Source organism: Rutilus rutilus, assembly GCF_951802725.1.
Source record: "Rutilus rutilus genome assembly, chromosome: 9".
NCBI classification, from domain to species: Eukaryota; Metazoa; Chordata; class Actinopteri; order Cypriniformes; family Leuciscidae; genus Rutilus; species Rutilus rutilus.
In genome coordinates, this window is record NC_140223.1 from 36923689 (window position 1) to 36944719 (window position 21031).

General features: G+C 38.8%; 2 protein-coding genes across 3 annotated transcripts in view; both read right to left on the reverse strand.

Moving 5' to 3' along the window:
- Window positions 1–1402: 1402 nt before the first annotated feature.
- On the reverse strand, window positions 1403–3484 carry her8.2 (hairy-related 8.2). The gene is made up of 4 exons (XM_084419832.1): window positions 3372–3484; window positions 3174–3269; window positions 2947–3025; window positions 1403–2176 (listed from the first exon to the last, which is right to left on the reverse strand). The coding sequence occupies exons 1-4, from the start codon at window positions 3435–3437 to the stop codon at window positions 1827–1829; spliced, it is 591 nt and encodes a 196-aa protein (XP_084275958.1). The 5' UTR covers window positions 3438–3484; the 3' UTR covers window positions 1403–1826.
- A 3775-nt stretch (window positions 3485–7259) lies between these two features.
- Window positions 7260–21031, reverse strand: part of amotl1 (angiomotin like 1) — a 36488-nt gene continuing 22716 nt past the window's right edge. For both annotated transcript variants that reach the window (XM_084418431.1, XM_084418430.1), the window contains exons 10-12: window positions 18559–18752; window positions 11298–11693; window positions 7260–8239 (exon numbers count right to left, since the gene is read on the reverse strand). In XM_084418431.1, coding sequence (XP_084274557.1) covers window positions 8136–8239; window positions 11298–11693; window positions 18559–18752 — 694 coding nt within the window. In that variant the 3' untranslated portion in view covers window positions 7260–8135. The remainder of the gene's footprint in view (window positions 8240–11297; window positions 11694–18558; window positions 18753–21031) is intronic.

Here is a 21031-nt window from a genome sequence, read left to right on the forward strand (position 1 = left end):
GGAGTCTGCTCAAGCTGTCGCATCCTTCTTTTCACCTTTATTGCAATACAGTACGTAACACAAATGCAACAGCAAGTCATAAAAGCAAGATGACCACATAAGTTATAACCGTAATTAAACTAAACTAAACCTGTTCTGTCTCCATGCAGCGTATATTCCCTGGCTCTGTAGGCATCTTACAACAGTTCCTACACGAGCACCTGTACAGCGATGGAACATGATAATCGATGACTTGAAGACAGTTAGCTCCACATCAACTACATAAATTAATCAATTAAGCATGTTGTCACAGCTTACTGATATTTTCAGTGTGTGTGAGAACACCAGAGCACAAGCTCTTCTTAAACAGGGGCCGGAAGCACCAGCTCATTTACATAGGGACATTTAAAGGGACACAAAAACTTTGTACGTTTTTCCTTACCCCCCAAAATTGGCACATTTAACATGCTTTAAAAAATTATCTGTGGGGTATTTTGAGCTGGAACTTCACATACACTCTGGGGACATCATAAACTGATTGTTAAAAGTACTAAATTGAAAGAAGATCATACCGTTAACTTAATGTTCTCATTACAAATGCAGTCATCTTGTGTTTGAAACAATGATTATGTGGACTGAAAATGTGTATAATTGTATTGAAGCATGAGATCAGGTTTTAAAAGAATAACTAGCTGTATAATCAGTGATCAGTTTGGATTTTTGTACTACGAGTAAGCGAATAAAAAAAAAAAAAAACTATATGGAATTGGAATTGGAGAGAGATTTAGATTACTTGTTATTGGTTTGTCTTATTTGAAGTACATTGTAGGTAACCACTCAATCCAAACAAGTGAAAAGAAACTTTTATCTTTTGGCAGTGTTGATGAAATCCAAATTAAAGGTATGTCTTAATATTCAATAATGGAGTGGAGGACAACATTGCTCTAGTCTACACATTGGTAAGAAGGTAAGATTGGTAAGATGTTATGAAATGGGGCTCTCTAAATGTCAATAATGGTCTATATAAAATATAAACAGCCTTTTTATGATGCTGTTGTTTCGTTGATTTGACAAGTGCCGTGTTGGTGATTGGACTCATTAATTATCAAAACTATTTTCATATATCAGGGGGATCAGTAGATCAGTGATTTTGAGGGTGGGCAGCCCTCTCATACACAACAGGAGAAGAGATGAACAGTTTTTTTAGACTCCAATTCCAACATCTCAATAAACAAAATTCAGAAATGCCTGCAGAAATGTACATTCTGCATCAAAAAATGTCCTATGGTGAGAAATCTACAAAGACTGTATTTGTATGTGAATAGGTAAATTAGGTTAAAAAAAGAAATGACTATATATGTTACAAACCACTTCTTTATTAATAATTGTTAAAAATTGTACATAGAACATAAGTAATAGGGATTCAAATGCTACATAGAATTAGTAGATAAAGAATGTTTAATTTAAAAAGGATTCTAACACTGACAATTCTTTCATTGAAAATATATAGTGTTAATTAAATAAATAAAATTATTAATAGGGGCCTTCTACAATGCAGGCTACTGTAGCTTTACTTCAGAGAGGAAGTCGAGAGGGTCTGAAATGGGAGCTATTCTGGACTAGATCCACCTCACACACACGAGTGCAGTGAAACATATCTATAAGATACATATTAGAGGAGGCTCTACCACAGTCAGCAAAAACTGTGTGTGAATTCACACTGAGACTGGCAGCATACTTCACACATATACATTCTTGGTCGACATCCGTACAAAACGGTACATACAAATGTCCAAGTCATATGCACTACATAAACATACATGCCATCTGTTAAAATGACAGACATTTCACCAGGGCCTCCACATCTCTAGAACTGAGAGATGAGGGCTCATTCTCATGGGCGAAGAACACTGATCCTGAGACTGGACGGCCCTCTCGTCCGGAGAGACCGGAGAAGGCGGGCAGGCTTTAGGACTGTCCAGCTCATCACTAGAAGAAACACTTGTCGGGGAGTTCTTGGGGAGCTGAGGGCGGTCCTTAGCCGATCGAGGAAGAGATTTGAGCAAGTGGTTGAGCAGGCGGGACCCCAGGGTTTTGTCCATCCAGTCGCAGGAAAGTAGCAGATTGTGAACTTCCTGCATGCACTGGATATACCCAGTACTGTACCTCTGTTGGGCCTCTGCATCCAGAACGGGGTCTGAATGGAGACGGAAAGATTATGGGGAAATATTTTTAATTGTTAATCAGGGCCCGTATTTAGCAAGCCTCTGAGAATTACTCCCAAGATATACCAACCCGATCTCATGAAATGCGTCTCTTGCACGCATTGTGTTTATCACGCAATGTATACGCGAAAATGAGTTTTTACGTTCATATGATACGTACTGTAAACCCCCTTTGAGGGTTAGATTAGTGGTGTGGGGTATGTGGGTATTACATCATTTTCGCTTATAAATTGCACGATATATAAACAACTGCTGATTCTACAAAAACATTCTTCCTCTCCTGAAAGATCTGCGCTCGTCTCTGTCTCCTCAGTGCATCACAAGCCCCTACTGGCAACTCCTAACCACTTGAGAGACCTCTCGAGCTGTCTTAAATAACTGAGAGAGTAAGAGTGATTCTTAGCATTAAGAAATTTTATAACTTACTTTCATACTTAAGTTTGAAAAGAGGAGTAAATTTCACGAATTCTCAGCCGTTCGGACTAAAATGGCACTTTGAGAAGCTTGATAAATACGGGCCCTTGGACTTCAATGAATCAGTGAAATTGTTCTTGTGGTTTTGTTGTTCTATCCGGGTAAGTCTTTTCCATGACAGTAATCCAGAAAAGCCAATGTTTCAATTGGAATTGGGAAACTTCACTTTTCAATTTCAATGCAGTAAAACAAAACAAAACATACAGTACAAACTAAAACACTACTAAATAACTATGGCTATTTCAAATTGCAAATGACATTTGCTTACCAGAATCTCTATTGCCCTGGATGTTCTGCAAATGTTTCACCGTCATCTCAAGAATATCAGCCTTCTCTAACTTAGACTGCTGTTTAATTATTTAAAAAGAAAAGCAGTTTATGATGAGTCTGGTGGCACTGACACATAAGATTGCCTGGTTTAAACAAACATTTTTATCTTTAAAATCTGTAACATGCAAGAATGTAATGAACTTTAAAACATGCATTTTAACTTACATCAAGCCTGAAAGCCCCAACGACCGTCTCTCTCAGCTGATCTAGACAGTGATTTATTCTTTCCCTTCTCTTTCTCTCAATGAGGGGTTTCCGTAGCTGAACAAAAGACCAAAAATAGGCAGAGGACAAGAGGAAAGTAGGTTTAGTCTAGGTTAAGTTACATGCTCAAGAACATTTTGTAGTGATTTTGTATAGTACCTTTCTCTCCTCTTTGGCGCTGATGTGCCTTTGGCCTGCGTTCTGTTGGAGGTTGGTAGCAGTCATCTCCACTGGCTTCTGTGCAGTAAAGCCTGAGTTTCACTCACTCCTGTCTCAGTGCTGGGTGTTTCTAAGGGCCTCCGCGCTGCGCATGCCCTTTATTTATAGGAGGGACATTAGCATCTCAATGCACAAGCTCTTTGCCTGAGATATTTTCCCACACGCTCGCTCCCATCACTCACAAATGACAGGTCACCGCCTCTATTCAATGCATGAGCCCCCAAACACACACACACATAGACCCACTCAAAGCAAACAACAGATGTCCAGCCTAGAGGCGTTCTGCACACAGAAACAACACGTTTTGTGTGTCACATGAAAACCCAAGATGGTCCTCCAAGGTGCTTCGGCATTCCCAGGATGTGTGTTCGGTTACAGTCAAACACCTGAGACCCAGAGCGTATTCATGCCCTGTCCTTAACAGACCCAGACGAAACCAAATCCAATCCCAGAGGTACACAGAGCCAGCAGGCGGGTCCCCAGTAATATGGCTAAATGGAAAGATAAATGATAGATAAACAAAAAGTCTAATTAATGTACTGTATAAAATTACAAAATATAAAACACGAGACAACCTTAATACATGCATTAGTCAGAAATGAGCAGTCTAGAAAAGAGCCTAAGTAGGAAGACTATAAGCCATGAGTTGTATGGCTACACCCTCCAGCAGTGAATGTGAGCAGATGTCAGAGGGCTTTCGACCACGGGCAGATGTTGGTGAATTAGTCTCTGATCTGTTTGACTAGAGCCACGCGACTGCCAGCAGAGCACACAGACGTGGGAAACTCCACCGGACAAAAGCACTCATTGATCCACAGCTAATGAGAGTGACCCGGTGCGAGGAGAGAGAGGAGGGGAAGGGCCCAGCGCAGAGCTGTAGGCAGGTGCACAGCTTTCTCTCTGTAACGTTTGTATGGAAGCTGGTTTCGCCACGGAATAAAACTATTTAAAAGTTTTTAAGAGTTTTGAGTATTTGTGAGTATTAAAGTCAATTTCTGAGGAAAAAAAGAGACATTTTCTCTCAGATAAATAGGCATATAAATATCTGACTTTATAACTCGCAATTCTGAGAGGGAAAAAAGTGAGAATTGTGAGATAAAAAGTTGCATTTACCTTTTCTATTTTTTATAGAAAAAGTTTTTTTAGTTTTTTAACAAGGTTCCATTGGTTTGTCAGTGCTATTTTAGAATGGCAAACACTGCTCTGTTTAAACATCTCAAGTGTGAGTTCTGGATGACCCCCAGGGGGAAGCACTGCCTCTGGCCGTCAGTGAGAACCAAATAGAACCGCATTGCTTGACTCCCCTAAAATTAGAACTCACTCCCATATTTTGAACGAATTTGTTTACCTGTGATGTGCTGTGACATGTTATGGATGGTGACATCATCTGGTGACATGATAAAGCAGAAGCATGGTTTATGCTTTAAGCATGCAGTTTATTCTTTTATTTTTTTTATGATGAATTAAATGGTTATAAATCTTAAATGGCTATACTCAGAAATGTATTAAAAAAAAAGAAAGATTTAACCTCAGTTATTGGTATTGTTGTCAGCGATTGGCTTACATGCTGGCCTTGAGTATAGCCTATGTAAGACAATGGGGAAGATGCCCCCCATTAAAAACAATCTGCATCAACTTTTACATTTTAACTAATAGATTTAAATTTAGCATGTGCATAATTATGCCAATAATTTAGTCCTCATAGCACAAAATGTAAAATGATTCACTAATGGGATAATATGGTGACCAGGGGTATTCCAGAAAGCAAGGTTAAAGGTATAGTTCACCCCAAAATTATTAATTACTCTCCCTCATGTTGTTCCAAACCCGTAAGACTTTCGTTCATCTTTGGAACACTTTTTTGATGAAATCTTGAGAGATTTCTGTCCCTCCATTGACAGCTATACTTACCACTTTGACGCTTTAAAAAGTCATAAAACTAATCCATATGAATTGAGTTTTCATATGTTTTACGGTGGAGAACATATGGGTCTACTACATATAGTATTCATTTTTGCAGAATGCATCATGCGGCCCCCAAATTAAAAGCCCCAGGGCCTCTGATGGATATCATACATTTAACTTGTAACACTGTAGAATTCAGATTATGTCCACACCAATGTCAAAATCAATCTGACACTCTTGCTCAGCTGTTTTCACCCTCACAGACACAGCAGATGAGCCCAGACCTCACAACCCATTTAGTTATATAGGACCAGTGCAATTTAATTAAGCCATTAATTACTGTAATTTAATTCATTTTCCCTTGAAAAAGTAAAGGATTACTCTTCATTTTTCAGTCATTAAATTAGTTATGTCTGATGCAATTAAATACTGTATGGAACAATTCTATATAGACACAATAGTGAATTTAACATCAAAATTTGCAAGATAAAATCTATGTTTTTAATGTAACCTTCTGCGTTTAAATATTTTGGTCAGTTCAAGAATAATTTATGCAATTTTATATTATTTATTTGAATGAATTAAAAGATCAGATTCATGTCTGTCCTTGTACGTTCAGCTGGATGAGGGTTTTTTGGGATTCAGAAAGAAATTAGTAAGTAATGTTAGACCTTTTAGAGAGTAATTAGTACAGTAATCTACACTGCTGAAGATGCTTTAATTACTTGTTTAGAATAACTTACATGACACTGTATAGAACAATCTTAGCTTCTAGCATTTACAGTAGTGCACATACGAGAATGCTTCACTTTTTATTCTGCATGATGATATTGCTCCCACCATACACTGATCAGACACATACATTAAAACCACTGGCAGGTGGAGTGAATAACATTGATAATATTGTTTCATTGGCACCTGTCAATGATATATTAGGCAGCAAGTGACCAGTCAGAAGATCAAAAGATCTGAGTGATTTTGACAAGGGCCAAATAATAATGGCTAGACAACTGGGTCAGAGCATCTCCAAAACAGCAAGTCTTATGTAGTGTTCCCGGTATGCAGTATCTACCAAAAGTGGTGCAAGAAAGGACAACTGATGTACCGTCATCAGGTTCATGGGATCCCAAGGCTCAGTGATGCAAGTAAGGATCAAAAGCTCGTCCAATCACACAGAAGAGCTACTGTAGCTAAAATTGCTGAAAAACGTGATGCTGTCCATGATAGAAAGGTGTCAGAACACAGTGTATCACAGTTTGCTGTGTGTGGGGCTGCGTATGCACAGACCGGTCAGAGTGACGAGGATGACAAAGACAACATGACACAGAGTTCAAGGTGTTGCCTTGGCCTCCAAATTCCCCAGATGCCAGTGAGCATCTATGTGCTGGACCAACAAATCTGATCCACCTCTCAGCGTGCGGGACTTAAAGGATCTGCTGCTAATGTCGTGGTGCCAGATACTGCAGGACACTTGTGGAGCATCAACGCATCAGAGCTATTTTTGGCAGCACAAGGGGGACCTATACAATGTTAGGAAGTTGGTTTTAATGATGTGGCTGATCAGTGTATTACCCATGCTTAAATATGAGAATTTTATTCTACCTAGCAACAGAAACCAAAAAGTACAGTTCGACATGTTTCACACATATTGTATCTCTGCATAGTTTGCTTATATTATTTATTCTTTTCAAAATGTAGATAAACTGAGTGTCCGATTATTTTTTTTGCAACGTGTCTACATGCTGCCTAATTTGTGTAAAATAACTGACTCTTTGTGAGCAATTTCTCACTAAATATGTTGGTTTTAAAAGCTCTGTGTAAAGGTTTCCGTTGGAGTTTTTCCGAAGAGAATGTGGTATTTGATAATGAGGTGTGTGTATATGATTTTGTAAAATATCTAATTAAAAAAAAAAAATCTGTAATACAGAACACTGTGCTTTTATTGTATTGATTTGATTACCAGAGCTATTAAAATAATAAAATTATAATGGATTTGGAGAATGGAAACCACAACAAATTATTAAATTAGAAATGGATAAGACAGTTTTAAAACTAAGGTAAATGACTTCTAGAGAAAACAATCAATCAATCATGCAATTGTCTTTGGATTCAAAACATTATACAGTAGATATTGACCCTTGACAACTTCACCATTTAGCATTGTAGCAGTGCAGAGTCTAAAATATTCCCAGCCAAAGAGAAGTTTTGCTCAATTAAATAGGTGTTTTTTCAGGCAATTAAAACACACGATGCAAAACAGCAGTTACTGCTATAAAATTAATAACGAGCTTATTTGCCGCAAGTCTGCCACAAAAAAAAAAAAAAGATCAACAGCATTCAATCGTTTAGTTTTACACATAACAATTCCATACAACAACAAAAAATCACACAAAATATTTCTCTGAATTATATAAACAGCTCTGTGGAACTAATGAGGCAGCTGATAAACTAAGACAAAGGGGAACTTAAGACATTGAGTATGCAAGTAAACAGGCTGGGGCAAATGCCATTACTCGATTGTTTCAAGGTGAAAAATGGACAGAAAATAGAATTCAGGAATCAACCATCAAATTCAGTGTTTTGGAGGCACAATATTGAATTCCAGCTATTACTTTGCGCTTCCTTTGTTTTCTTAATATCTCATTTCTGTCTGTTTGTTTGTGGTCTATTACATTATTGTACATCATCTCTTTCTTTATGTTACCACCCTTTCTTTTTCTGTCTCACTCCCTCACTCTCTCTTGCCTCTCTTAGAAGTGCTGTCCTGTCTGTAGGAATGTTATTTGCAGGGTTGTTGTTTCATATAAGGATCTCCACCAGATCTAGGTCAGGCAGGGGCATCTTCTGTCCTCTGCTCAGCGGTGCTCGACCTTCTAGGCCTTTAGCCTGTCTGGGTGGACATTCTGCACAGAAACACAGGGTGAAAATTACTTTTTTGTTAAAACTTTTTTTTTTCAGTGATACCATTCTTCTAGCATTATTTCATTAGATACTAGCATTATTACTAGTATTCGATTCTAGCATTTGTTGACTACAATATTTTTATCTATAGAATCATTTAGTTTTTTTGTATTTTTATGGGAAAAAGTGCAGGTCACTGTGTCACTCACAGCATCATGTGCGATTGCATCAAGACATCCATTTTATTAACCCAGCTGACCCACATTAAGGCCTGCTACTTTTGTCAGTACTTGTGAGAATTCTGAAAGTCCAGGTCATGATGGTACCAGGACACAGGATCTCATTTGAGCTTCAATTTAAAATTTCCACGAAAAATGGGAAATGCAACCGACTTTTCTTTTTTATTACAAACTAAATGGATAATTGATTCATGTGAGTGACAGGTTTCTGGAAAGGAGAGAGTGAAAATCATCTGGCCATTGGACAACCTTGGATTGTCCAGCCCTCGCGTCGGTACAGATGAGATGTAGAAGCAAGGACTCTTGCAGTTCCAGGGCAAATTACAGTTTTATACAATCGCTAGGATACATTTCTCAATAATTTGGTAATTTTATCAAAACTCTTCTTCACACAGTTCTCCTAACCAACTTTCATCTTGGCAAAGCAGTTAATTTCACAATCAAAATGCGCTAAAACTGTCAAAACACATACATGTCCCAAATCAACTCACTTTTCAACCAACAAACACACTTTGTCAATCATAAAACACAGGCCTAAAAAACACTAACATCATTATGCAATGATTTATTTTGTAAAAGTTCTTTACAAAACAAGAATGACACGCTACTGCTTATAATTCACTGCAGTATATGTTACAATGTCAGCAACCAGACAGTTTCTGGTCTCATTGACTTCTATAGTAGGAAAAAAATATACTGTGGAAGTCAATGAGACCAGAAACTGTCTGGTTACTGATATTCTTCTAAATATCTTCCTTTCTGTTCAGCAGAAGAAAGAAATTCATAAAGGATTGAAAAAACATGAGAGTGAGTATATGATGACAGAATATTCATTTTAAAGTGGAGTATCCCTTTAAAATCTTCTAACTGATTGTTATATTGCTGGATCTCATGCTGCAGTAACACAGGTTTGTGATGTGATTGTGATGGTTAATGGTTAATGATTAATGGTACAACACAATTGTTTGATTCAAAAGACATCAGTGAAACAGGTTATTTCATGATGATTATAAAACCATCAACAGGTCATCAACTGATCTCATTTCACTTTGCTGCTGCAAATGTGTTTAACAAACACACTATTACAGCAGCCAAATAAGAGTTAAGAGCCCAACTAATGGAAACACTAATCACTGTTATGGTGACTTCAAATGAAACAGAGTGAAAACCTTCTGCAGATGTCTGACAGAAATAAAGTCAGTCTGGTTAGTAATAAGTGAAGCTGGTAATGCTGTTTGTGGAGTTGTTTAATCCTCCTCTGCTGAGATCTTCACAGATTTAATGTCTTCTTTTCTCTTCAGTTGATTTCATCTAAGACTGTGGCTGAAGTCAGTTGTAGTTCTTGTGTTTCTGCTTGTCTCTTTTTCTGTTCTCTTCTTTCCTTCAGGGATTCTGCTTGTTAACAGGCTTATTAAGGCTGAAATGACTCCATATTTAATATACACAGATTCTGTGGCTCAGATAAGGTCCAGTTCTGGTTCATTTCTTTGCTCTTGGCTGACATGTGGCATTGCTATGGCTTGCTTGTGGCCCAGATCTGGCAAACAGGAGTGAGCCACCCAAGGGCCGTCATTCCACGCTGCATGTGGACCAGATCATCTTTCCACATCTGCCAGATGTGGGGCACATCTGGGACATCAAAATGTTGCTATGTGGGTAGATGTGTTTTGTTAGTTTATGAAGTTTAACAGTTTTGAAAAGAGTATGTAAATGTGCAAATTGGCCTGCATTGTACATAAAGTTTTGGTGGTCCTTAATTCCTCGTGGCAGAGATTCAACAAGGCGCTGGAAACATTCCTCTGAGATTTTGGTCCATATTGACATGATATCATCACGCAGTTGCTGCAGATTTGTCGTCTGCACATCCATGATGTGAATCTGCCGTTCCTCCTCATCCCAAAAGCTGCTCTATTGTATTGAGATCTGGTGACTGTGGAATCAGTTTCAGTATAGAGCATGTTCAAGAAACCAGTTTGAGATTATCCCACTGGAAATAGCATCAGAAGATACTGTGGTCATAAAGGGATGAACACGGTCAGCAACAACACTCAGGTAGACTGGGGTGTTTAAATGATGCTCAATTGGTCCTACGGGACCCAAAGTGTGCCAATAAAATATCCTCCACACCATTAACAGCCTGAACTGATGATATGATAAAAGGCAGGACGGATCCATGCTTTCATGTTGTTCACACCAAATTCTGACCCGATCATCTGAATGTTGCAGCAGAAATCCAGACTCATCAGACCAGGCAACGTTTTTACAATCTTCTACAGTCCAGTTTTGGTGAATTGTAGCCTCAGTTTGTTGTTCTCAGCTGACAGGAGTTTCACCGGTGTGTTTCTTCTGCTGCTTCAAGGTTTGATGTGTTGAGTGTTCAGAGATGCTCTTCTGCAGACGGGTGTCTTATTTGAGTTACTGTAAGTCTTTCTATCAGCTTAACCAGTCTGGTCATTCTCCTCTCCATTTTCCAAGGCATTTTCTCCCACAGAACTGTCGCTCACTGGATTTTCTCTTTTTTGGATCATTCTCTATAAACCCTAGAGATGGTTGTGTGTGAAAATCCCAGCAGATCAGCAGTTTCTGAAATACCCAGACCAACAACCATGCCACGTTCAAGTCCCTTAAATCCCCTTTCTTCCCCATTCTGATGCTCAGTTTTGAACTTTAGCAGATCGTCTTGAACATGCAATGCAAGCTGCTGCCATATAATTGGCTGATTAGATATTTGCGTTAATGAGCAGTTGAACAGGTGTACCTAATAAAGTGGCCGAAGAATGTAGAAGCTACATTGTTACTTAAAATACTTTCTGGCTCTCACCTCTCTTCTCTTGCCTTGTGGAGGTTCCAACGCTAAATGTCTTTGGACTCTGTCCTGTTTGAGAGCTGCTGTCTCTGCTGACTGATTTAGAATGAAGGGACAGGAGAGGAGTGGAAGGGAGAGATAATGATAAAGGAGGCAGAAGAGAGACAGATGAGGGCAAGGGTAACGTGGAAGAGGAAGAGGGAGGGAGTGAGGAGCGGGGAACACAAGAGGATGAGGTTGTTAATGATGTGTTTGAACCTGCAGAGGCCAAGAAGGGAAGAAAAGAGGAAGGTAGAGAGGAGAATGATGGAGAAAGAGAGGAAAGAGAGGAGGCAGGGAGAGATGAAGAGGCTGAAAGAGAGGGCAGAGGGGGAAGGATGTGCTCTACTTGGTCCATTCCTCGGAATACATCTGCAAACAAGAACAACAAACTATTTGGTGAAACCTCTAGCAACACAGGTCACATTGTAGTGATATAGCAGTCGCATTTATTTATATAGCGCTTTTTACAATACAGATTGTTTCAAAGCAGCTTTACAATACGTTATATAGTGTTTAGATTGTTGGTCCCTACATGGTGAGTGTGCTCTTAACGACTGAAGTAATGCATATTTGTATATTTATTCTCATTTTCACCTTTTTACACTGCATGGTGTCCACTGATATTTGTGATTAAGCAACTGTGGTAACTGTGGATTAAGCATTTTAGGTGTTTTAGAAGAAAGTATGTTGAAGCATTGTAAAATATTATTTGGTTATATTATCATTATCATTCACTACTCACCGGCATACCTAAAAATTGTATTTCATCAATGTTTGAGAAGTAAATTCTTTATGAAAATTCAGTACAGTACACACAAGGTAATTAAAGGTCACTAAAGGTCAATTTACACCAAGACCTTGTTATGAATATATCTTTTAAAAGAAACAATAGATACCATAAACCTATTTACACAGGGCTCAAACATTTATCTGTCAACATTTTTTCTATGGAGAGATTTTTCTTTGTCCAACAAATAAAACTGACCAACTTGAAACTGTGCTTTTTCTCTTCTGAAACTGTTGTTGCTTTACACATTATAGTTAAATGGATTTGAATCAGAACCTCCCTGGATGAAGTACACTGTAAAACCTAACAGTTATATGCACTAAATAAAACTGAGTTCACTGCACTCAAATATTACCAAACGTTATGTGGACACAATGACTGAAACAGAACTCAAACTGAATGAGTTATAGAACATTTATATATTCCAGCATGATAATTGTATAATAATTGTATAATTAAGTGATTAATTAAGTGATGATTGAGCATTAGTGATGAACACCTGCTGTTAACAAGCAGAATCACTGAAGGAAAGAGAAACACAGGAACTACAATTGACTTCCAGCCACAGCCTTTAGATGAAATAAACTGAAGATAAAAGAAGACATTAAATCTGTGAAGATCTCAGCAGAGGAGGATTAAACAACTCCACAAACAGCATTACCAGCTTCACTTATTACTAACCAGTTTGACTTTATTTCTGTCAGATGTCTACAGAAGTTCTTAAGAGAATTAACAGAGGTTTAGAAGTTGATGATTTATTGAGTTTCGTTTAAGGTCACCATGATGGAGATCAGTGTTTGCTTTAGTTGGGCTCTTGACACTTGACTTTTGCACATATAGTGGTTTCTCTGGTTGCTGTTATTTATGTGTTTATAAAATGTATTTGTTATGGTATGTAAGTCAAGAGAAAATACAATCAGATGCTGATTGTTAACTTTTGGTAATAACAGTCTTTATGTAGTGACCTGATTCACTTATCTTATTCAGAGTTTAATATCTGATTAAGTGGGAGACATACTATTAGTCTTATTCAAAACTTGTATAGCCTAAGTGTCAGCAGTGTTGTGACCATTCGATAAAATGAAGGATTTTACAAATAGTAGATAATGGAATACAATCTGAGTTATTTTAAACATTTCTGGCTCTTCCAAGCTTTATAATGGCAGTGAATGTATAAGTCAACCATCTTGTATGTGCAATGTAAAGTGCATCCATCCATGATAAAAGTGCTCCACGAGTCGCGATGCGTTAGTGAAAAGAAAAATAAGAAAAATATACATATTTAAAACTTTATCAACTAAAATAACAAGCTTCTTACTGATGGCCGTATGCATCGATTTACGGTGGAATATTAACCTCTGACCCGACGCACAACGTAATGACGAACTCTACGCCATACAAACATCACGAGTTTACTCTTGTGGCGCTAGTCGACTTGCGTAGGCCATCTGCCGGAAGCTAGTTATTTTAGATGATAAAGTCTTAAATGTGGATATTTTTCCTACACAAACGCATCGCTTCACTTCAGAAAGCCTTTATTAACCCCCAGAGACTCGTGGAGTACTTTTATCATGGATGGATGCACTTTTAAGAACTTCAAAACAGAAACTCCCATTATCAAGCTTGGAATTATCAAGCTATCTTTTAAAATAACTCCAATTGCATTCATCTGAAAAAAGAATGTCATATACACCTAGGATGAGCTGAGAGTAAATTAGGATATAACATTCACTTTTGGGTGAATTAACCCTTTAAGAGCATTTAAAATATTGCATTACACACACTGTGTAACTATAACAAAAGATTCAACACTGCTGTGGTAATGTGGCAAGATGCACACAGACATCAAGAATCAGCATATGAATCTCAAAAACGGTGACATGATTAATGCTGCAATGGATGCCATGGAAACCATGGATGAGTTTTATACTATGGTAGTTCCCAGCATGCATTGTAGCATGAAGGTTTAGATGTTGATATTTGTTTCATTTGAAGTCACCATTGTGGTGAGCAGTGTTTGTTTTAGCTGTCCCTGTAGCAATCTTAATAATCATAATAATAATTTGTTACATTTATATAGTGCTTTTCTAGGTACTCAAAGCGCTTTAGGGGGGAATCTTCTCAACCACCACCAACGTGGAGCATCCACCTGGATGATGTGACGGCAGCCACACACCAGCTTACTCGTAGAGAGGAGACAGTAATGAAGCCAATCAGTATATGGGGGTACCTCATGGGACTCTTGATCCCTGTGCTTTTAGTGTTAGCTTTTTTTTGGGTCCTAACACCTGGTACAGTCACCATAAGCTGTACTGTCCTGGAGCAAAAAAATTATCCCTAGCATCACATACAGTTTCACATCACAAATGATATAGTACTTTATTTAGTTCTTACAACTTTCATAGAAGCAAAAAAAAAAAAAACGCTATGAAAGAAATCTCTTATGCTCATCAAGCCTGCATTTATTTGATGAAATATACAGAAAAAAACTAAAATAATCTAAAATAATGGTTTTCTATTTTAATATACTTTCAAATATAATTTATTTCTGTGATGCAAAGCTGAATTTTCAACATAATTACTCCAGTCTTCAGTGTCGCATGATCCTTTAGAAATCATTCTGATATGCTGATTTATTATCAATGTTGGAAACAGTTGTGCTGCTTAATATTTTTTGGAACCTGTGATACTATTTTCAGGATTCATTGATGAATAAAAAGACAAGCATTTATTTTAAAGAATATTTAAAAGACTCCAACATCACTCAGACGTCAAATTCTGGTTGAACGTGAAAATTGGGTTGACGTCTAAACATTTGTTTAACGTCAGGCTCCAACGTCATTAAACAACTCCACAAACAGCATTACCAGCTTCGCTTATTACAAACCAGACTGACTTTATATCTGTCATGTGTACAAAATTTCTTATTGAGAATTAACAGAGGGTTAGATGTTGATGTTTTATTGAAAATAATAGTTTGGTTTGGCCATTATGGTGGTCAGTATTTGTATCTGTTTAATTGTTTAAAGTCCCCTGTAGTCAATCATTTTATCTATTAAAACTCATCTTTGATCACCAAAATGACATATTGAAGCTTTTTTCGCCTTAAAATAGCTTGAATGTAACTCTACACCCCTTCCTCATTTAGTATACGCAGTTCTATGAATATGTAAATGAGCCCCGCCTCCACTCACTCACACCAGCTCAGAGATCCACTCGCTGACGATCACACATTGACTTGATTGGTTACAAGGTAGTTTGTGACGTCAGAAACACCAGAGATTTCAAACCGTGATTTTGAGACAGTCTTTGATTCACTGCAGTTTTAAGGAGAAAATACTCAGCAATGATGTTAACTTATGAATTTGCACGTTTATCATATTTAAAACACCACGTATACAGCATTTTGAAACATTTTAACACACCAAAAATGTTTAACCACTCTTGTCCTCAGACACACCCAAACATCAAGAATCAGCGTATGAATCTCAACAATGGTGATATGCTTCATGGCACAATGCATTCTGGGAGCCACTGATGAGTTTCGTATGATTCACCCAGAATGCATTGCAGCATGAAGCACGTCACCATTACTGAGATTTTCACCATTTGATTTTTGCGGTTTGTGTTCGTCTCGATGAAGAGATTTAAAACTTGTTGATAATTTCTTTTTATTTACTTAAAGGCAGGGTAGGTAGAAATGGTCTAAAAAATTTATTTTTCAAATTTGTTTAAACTTTATGTACATATCAATACATAATTAAAATGTAAGTACTCTGAAAAAGAAAGTATCAAAATCGAGTGTCTGTAGACCTCTCACGACTGTTTTAAAGACATCTCATTATTTCCATTCACTCCACCCCCTCATTTCTGTGCTTCTTCCAAAGCCACGCCCCCAAAACACATGAACGCGCGACTCCGACCGCTGAGCTAGAGGACACATTATTTACCTGAGACAAGCGGAGGGGAAGGGGCATTTTTTTGCCTGGTTTGCCTTCACTAACTGCATATGCCGGTACTGTAAATTTAGATTGCTCTTTCTCTGCCATTGTTTTGGTATTCCTAGGTTCAGTGCCTTCTTCTTCTTCTTCGATAGATTTTATTGGCAGCTTGCAAACATAGTGCAATACCGCCATCTACTGGACGGAGGTGTGATCAGGTTCCGTGCCTCTCGCACTCCTCAAATCAAACGGTCGCGCGCAAGTGGGCAAAAGGGTGGTTGCCATGGTTGCGAGAGAGTGACAGTCGCCTAAGCCAATCCTTTGATTCGTCCCGAATCGAAATAATGAGCTGTGTTTAATACAGATTAAACGGTCTAGAGTCACTTGATTTTTATACTCTTTTTTTCAGAGTTCTTACATTTTAATTATGTATTGATATATATAGAAAGTTTTAACAAATTTGGATCTTTAATTTTTAATAAATCCTACCTACCCTGCCTTTAATTTTTTTATGTGTTGGATCTCATACTGTAAAGTTCAAGGACTGTTATAATCATGAAAAATTGGTACTAGAGATTAGACTCTGGTTGAAATCAAACCAAAACATGATTTGCCCACGCAGAGGTCTGTGCGTGCCACTGCGTTTTAATTACACCAATGTCTCAAAACACCTACAAACTTTTAAAACTCTTAACCAATGATTCACAACAAAACTACATATTGGGTAGTTTAACAAACTCAGTTTAACAAACTGAGGGGGGAAGGTTTTGTACAAAAAATATATAAAAATTTAATAATTAACTAAATAAATAATAGATAAATAAGTATATAATAAATAAATAGTAATGAAACAAAATCCTTGCTAAAAACAGTGAAATTACAAACTTTAAATGGATTTTTAAACACTTGTAGTTACTGTTAACTCACAATAAGTGATGACACAAAGTCAAATCCTATAAGTTAAGCTAACTCATTATATTTGAGGACACAATTACCTTAATTTATTTAATTTTAAAAACTAAAAGAAGATATACATTGCAGTCAAGAAGGTATGTGATTAATTAAGTGATGATTGAGCATTAGTAATGAACACCTGCTGTTAACAAGCAAAATCACTGAAGGACAGAAAAACACAAGAACTACTGTCTTCAGCCACAGCCTTATGAAATCAATTGAAGATAAAAGAAGATATTAAATCTCTTAAGATCTCAGTAGAGGAGGATTAAACAACTCCACAAACAGCATTTGCAACTTCACTTATTACTAACCAGTTTGACTTTAATTTCTGTCAGATGTCTACCGAGGTTTAAAAGTTAATGATTTATTGAGTTTAGTTTAAGGTCACCATGATGGAGATCAGTGTATGCTTTATTTGGGCTCTTGACCCTTGACTCTTGCACATAAAGGTTTCTCTGGCTGCTGTAATATGTGTGTTTACAAAGCACATTTGTTATGGCATGAAAATATGATCAGATATTGATTGTTAACTTTTGGTAATGACAGTCATCATGTAGTGATCTTATTCACTGATCTCATTCAAAGGTTGACGTACTTAAGCCGGAAACATACTATTAGTTTTAGTCAAAACTACTTTCTTTTGGCTTTTGTGCCATAACAAATGTGTTTTATAAACACATTGGTTACAGCAGCCAGAGAAAAAACTTATGTGCAATGGTCAAAAGCCCAACTAAACCAACCGCTAATCTCCAATATGGTGACCATAACCGAAACTCAATAAATCATCAACTTCTAAACCTCTGTTAATTCTCTTAAGAACTTCTGTAGACGTCTGAAATAAAGTCAAACTGGTTAGTAATAAGTGAAGCTGGTAATGCTGTTTGTGGAGTTGTTTAATCCTCCTCTGCTGAGATTTAATATCTTCTTTTATCTTTAGTTGATTTCATAAGGCTGTGTCTGAAGACACAGTTTTTCTTTCCTTCAGTGATTTTGCTTGTTAATAGCAGGTGTTCATCACTAATGCTCAATCATCACTTAATTAGTCACTGAATTAATCACTTAACTTCTTGACTGCAATGTATATCTTCTTTCAGTTTTTAAAATTAAAAAGGGAAGTTTCAGCTATATAAGATATTTGAATGCAGTGTAAAGTAAAATTTTGTATTAAGAAATATCCTTATTTTAGTTGACTCGATTAAAATAAGTTCAGAGTACTCATAACTATGGTTTTTTATAAACTTAAGGTGAACTGAGGTAATCGGTGTCCTCAAATTAAATGAGTTAGCTTAACTTGTTGGGTTTTACAGTGTAGACTTTGTCTTTGATGTCAGCTTTGTTGTGTATGAGTCCCTCAACTGTCCTCAAAATCATACAGCCATTGTTGTAAATGGGTTAATATGCAGAAGATGCTAGAAAATTGTAATATAACACACAGATAAAGTTACAGTCATTCACTCATACTGTATGTTTTGTGAAAAATGAGGCATGGTACTGTAATCAGATTGTAAAAGAGTGTAATGTATGTGTTGGTGTATACTTGTATACTCACTTGTACTGCCTTTCCAGCTCTGCTGGTCTCTGTGATCGGCCTGTGATGTCTGGCGTGTGTGTAGTCCACTTGCTATGGAAATGGAGGGCACAGAGCGGGCAGGACGCAGAGGAGCGGGATCTCTACGGGAACGCTGTTGTAGAACTTGAATCATGGCGTCTTTCTCCAGCAACTGAGCATGCAAGTCCTTCATCCTGTGATATACAAAGCAATTCTTAATTCTTAGTAATTGGGTACTTATTTGGGGCTATATAACACTGGGGCTATATAACAATGTTTTGGTTCTACATATTCCCCTGTTGACCAAAGAAATTGCCTTTAATTTGCAGCAGAATTTTTTTCTTTAGTTCTTTTTTTGTGTGTGTAACTTTCAGGAGGGTATACTCATTTTTGCAACACAACATTTTATCCCTTAGATAAGAAAATGTTATTTTCCTGATTAACTTTTACATGCTTCTTTGGTTACTGATCAAGCAGACTTAAACATTACGTCATTAAAGAACCTAAAACAGTATGTCGTCTACATAAAGAGTAACTGCTGAATTTGTTAACTTTGAGAAGGGGTACTCATCTATACATATATAGTTATAGTTATAGATCTAGTTCAGTCATGAAACTCTGATTGGTCCTTTACATGCAATACGCATGATATCTCATTATTAACACATTCCACAAGCTGATTGGCCTTCGCTCAATCTGCAGCCAATGAGATTATTTGCTCAACATTTTAATAGTCTGATTCAGTGTTTTTTTGTTTAATATAGAATTTTTACATTTTAGGCAAATATATAAATATAATGTATTTAAGATTTCTGCAAACAGTGACATGCCTGGGCAACATATTTAATGCTGTGAGCATATTTATGTAACCCCTCCACCCAGGTCCTACTCGCCCTGCTCTGTGCAGGCCTCGAACCCGGGTCTCCGGCGTGAGAGTCAGGCGCTCTATCAAGGAGGCTAAAGACTGCAGCCTCTAGCATCTGTCGCTAGAGCGCCTACTGAGATCAGAGGAGTGAGGTTTACTCGCACAGCAACTACCAGCTGGCCTCCGTTACACTCACCCCCCTAAACCTCACTCCCATCCGGGTCACAGCACCAATGTAACCCCTCCACCCAGGTCCTACTCGCCCTGCTCTGTGCAGGCCTCGAACCCGGGTCTCCGGCGTGAGAGTCAGGCGCTCTATCAAGGAGGCTAAAGACTGCAGCCTCTAGCATCTGTCGCTAGAGCGCCTACTGAGATCAGAGGAGTGAGGTTTACTCGCACAGCAACTACCAGCTGGCCTCCGTTACACTCACCCCCCTAAACCTCACTCCCATCCGGGTCACAGCACCAATGTAACCCCTCCACCCAGGTCCTACTCGCCCTGCTCTGTGCAGGCCTCGAACCCGGGTCTCCGGCGTGAGAGTCAGGCGCTCTAAAAAGGAGGCTAAAGACTGCAGCCTCTAGCGTCTGTCGCTAGAGCGCCTATTGAGATCAGAGGAGTGAGGTTTACTCGCACAGCAACTACCAGCTGGCCTCCGTTACACTCACCCCCCTAAACCTCACTCCCATCCGGGTCACAGCACCAATGTAACCCCTCCACCCAGGTCCTACTCGCCCTGCTCTGTGCAGGCCTCGAACCCGGGTCTCCGGCGTGAGAGTCAGGCGCTCTAAAAAGGAGGCTAAAGACTGCAGCCTCTAGCGTCTGTCGCTAGAGCGCCTATTGAGATCAGAGGAGTGAGGTTTACTCGCACAGCAACTCCCAGCTGGCCTCCGTTACACTCACCCCCCTAAACCTCACTCCCATCCAGGTCACGGCACCAATGTAACCCCTCCACCCAGGTCCTACTCGCCCTGCTCTGTGCAGGCCTCGAACCCGGGTCTCCGGCGTGAGAGTCAGGCGCTCTAAAAAGGAGGCTAAAGACTGCAGCCTCTAGCGTCTGTCGCTAGAGCGCCTATTGAGATCAGAGGAGTGAGGTTTACTCGCACAGCAACTACCAGCTGGCCTCCGTTACACTCACCCCCCTAAACCTCACTCCCATCCGGGTCACAGCACCAATGTAACCCCTCCACCCAGGTCCTACTCGCCCTGCTCTGTGCAGGCCTCGAACCCGGGTCTCCGGCGTGAGAGTCAGGCGCTCTAAAAAGGAGGCTAAAGACTGCAGCCTCTAGCCTATTGAGATCAGAGGAGTGAGGTTTACTCGCACAGCAACTCCCAGCTGGCCTCCGTTACACTCACCCCCCTAAACCTCACTCCCATCCAGGTCACGGCACCAATGTAACCCCTCCACCCAGGTCCTACTCGCCCTGCTCTGTGCAGGCCTCGAACCCGGGTCTCCGGCGTGAGAGTCAGGCGCTCTAAAAAGGAGGCTAAAGACTGCAGCCTCTAGCGTCTGTCGCTAGAGCGCCTATTGAGATCAGAGGAGTGAGGTTTACTCACATAGCAACTACCAGCTGGCCTCCGTTACATTTATATGAGCATTATGTTATAGC

Excerpts from the sequence above, each read along its gene's own strand:
- her8.2 (XM_084419832.1), bottom strand. The coding sequence starts at position 3,437 with ATGACTGCTACCAACCTCCAACAGAACGCAGGCCAAAGGCACATCAGC. Across the intron at positions 3,026-3,173 it reads TTGGGGCTTTCAGGCTTGAT|CAGTCTAAGTTAGAGAAGGC; the intron begins GTAAGTTAAAAT and ends ATAATTAAACAG. Across the intron at positions 2,177-2,946 it reads CCAGGGCAATAGAGATTCTG|ACCCCGTTCTGGATGCAGAG; the intron begins GTAAGCAAATGT and ends GTCTCCATTCAG.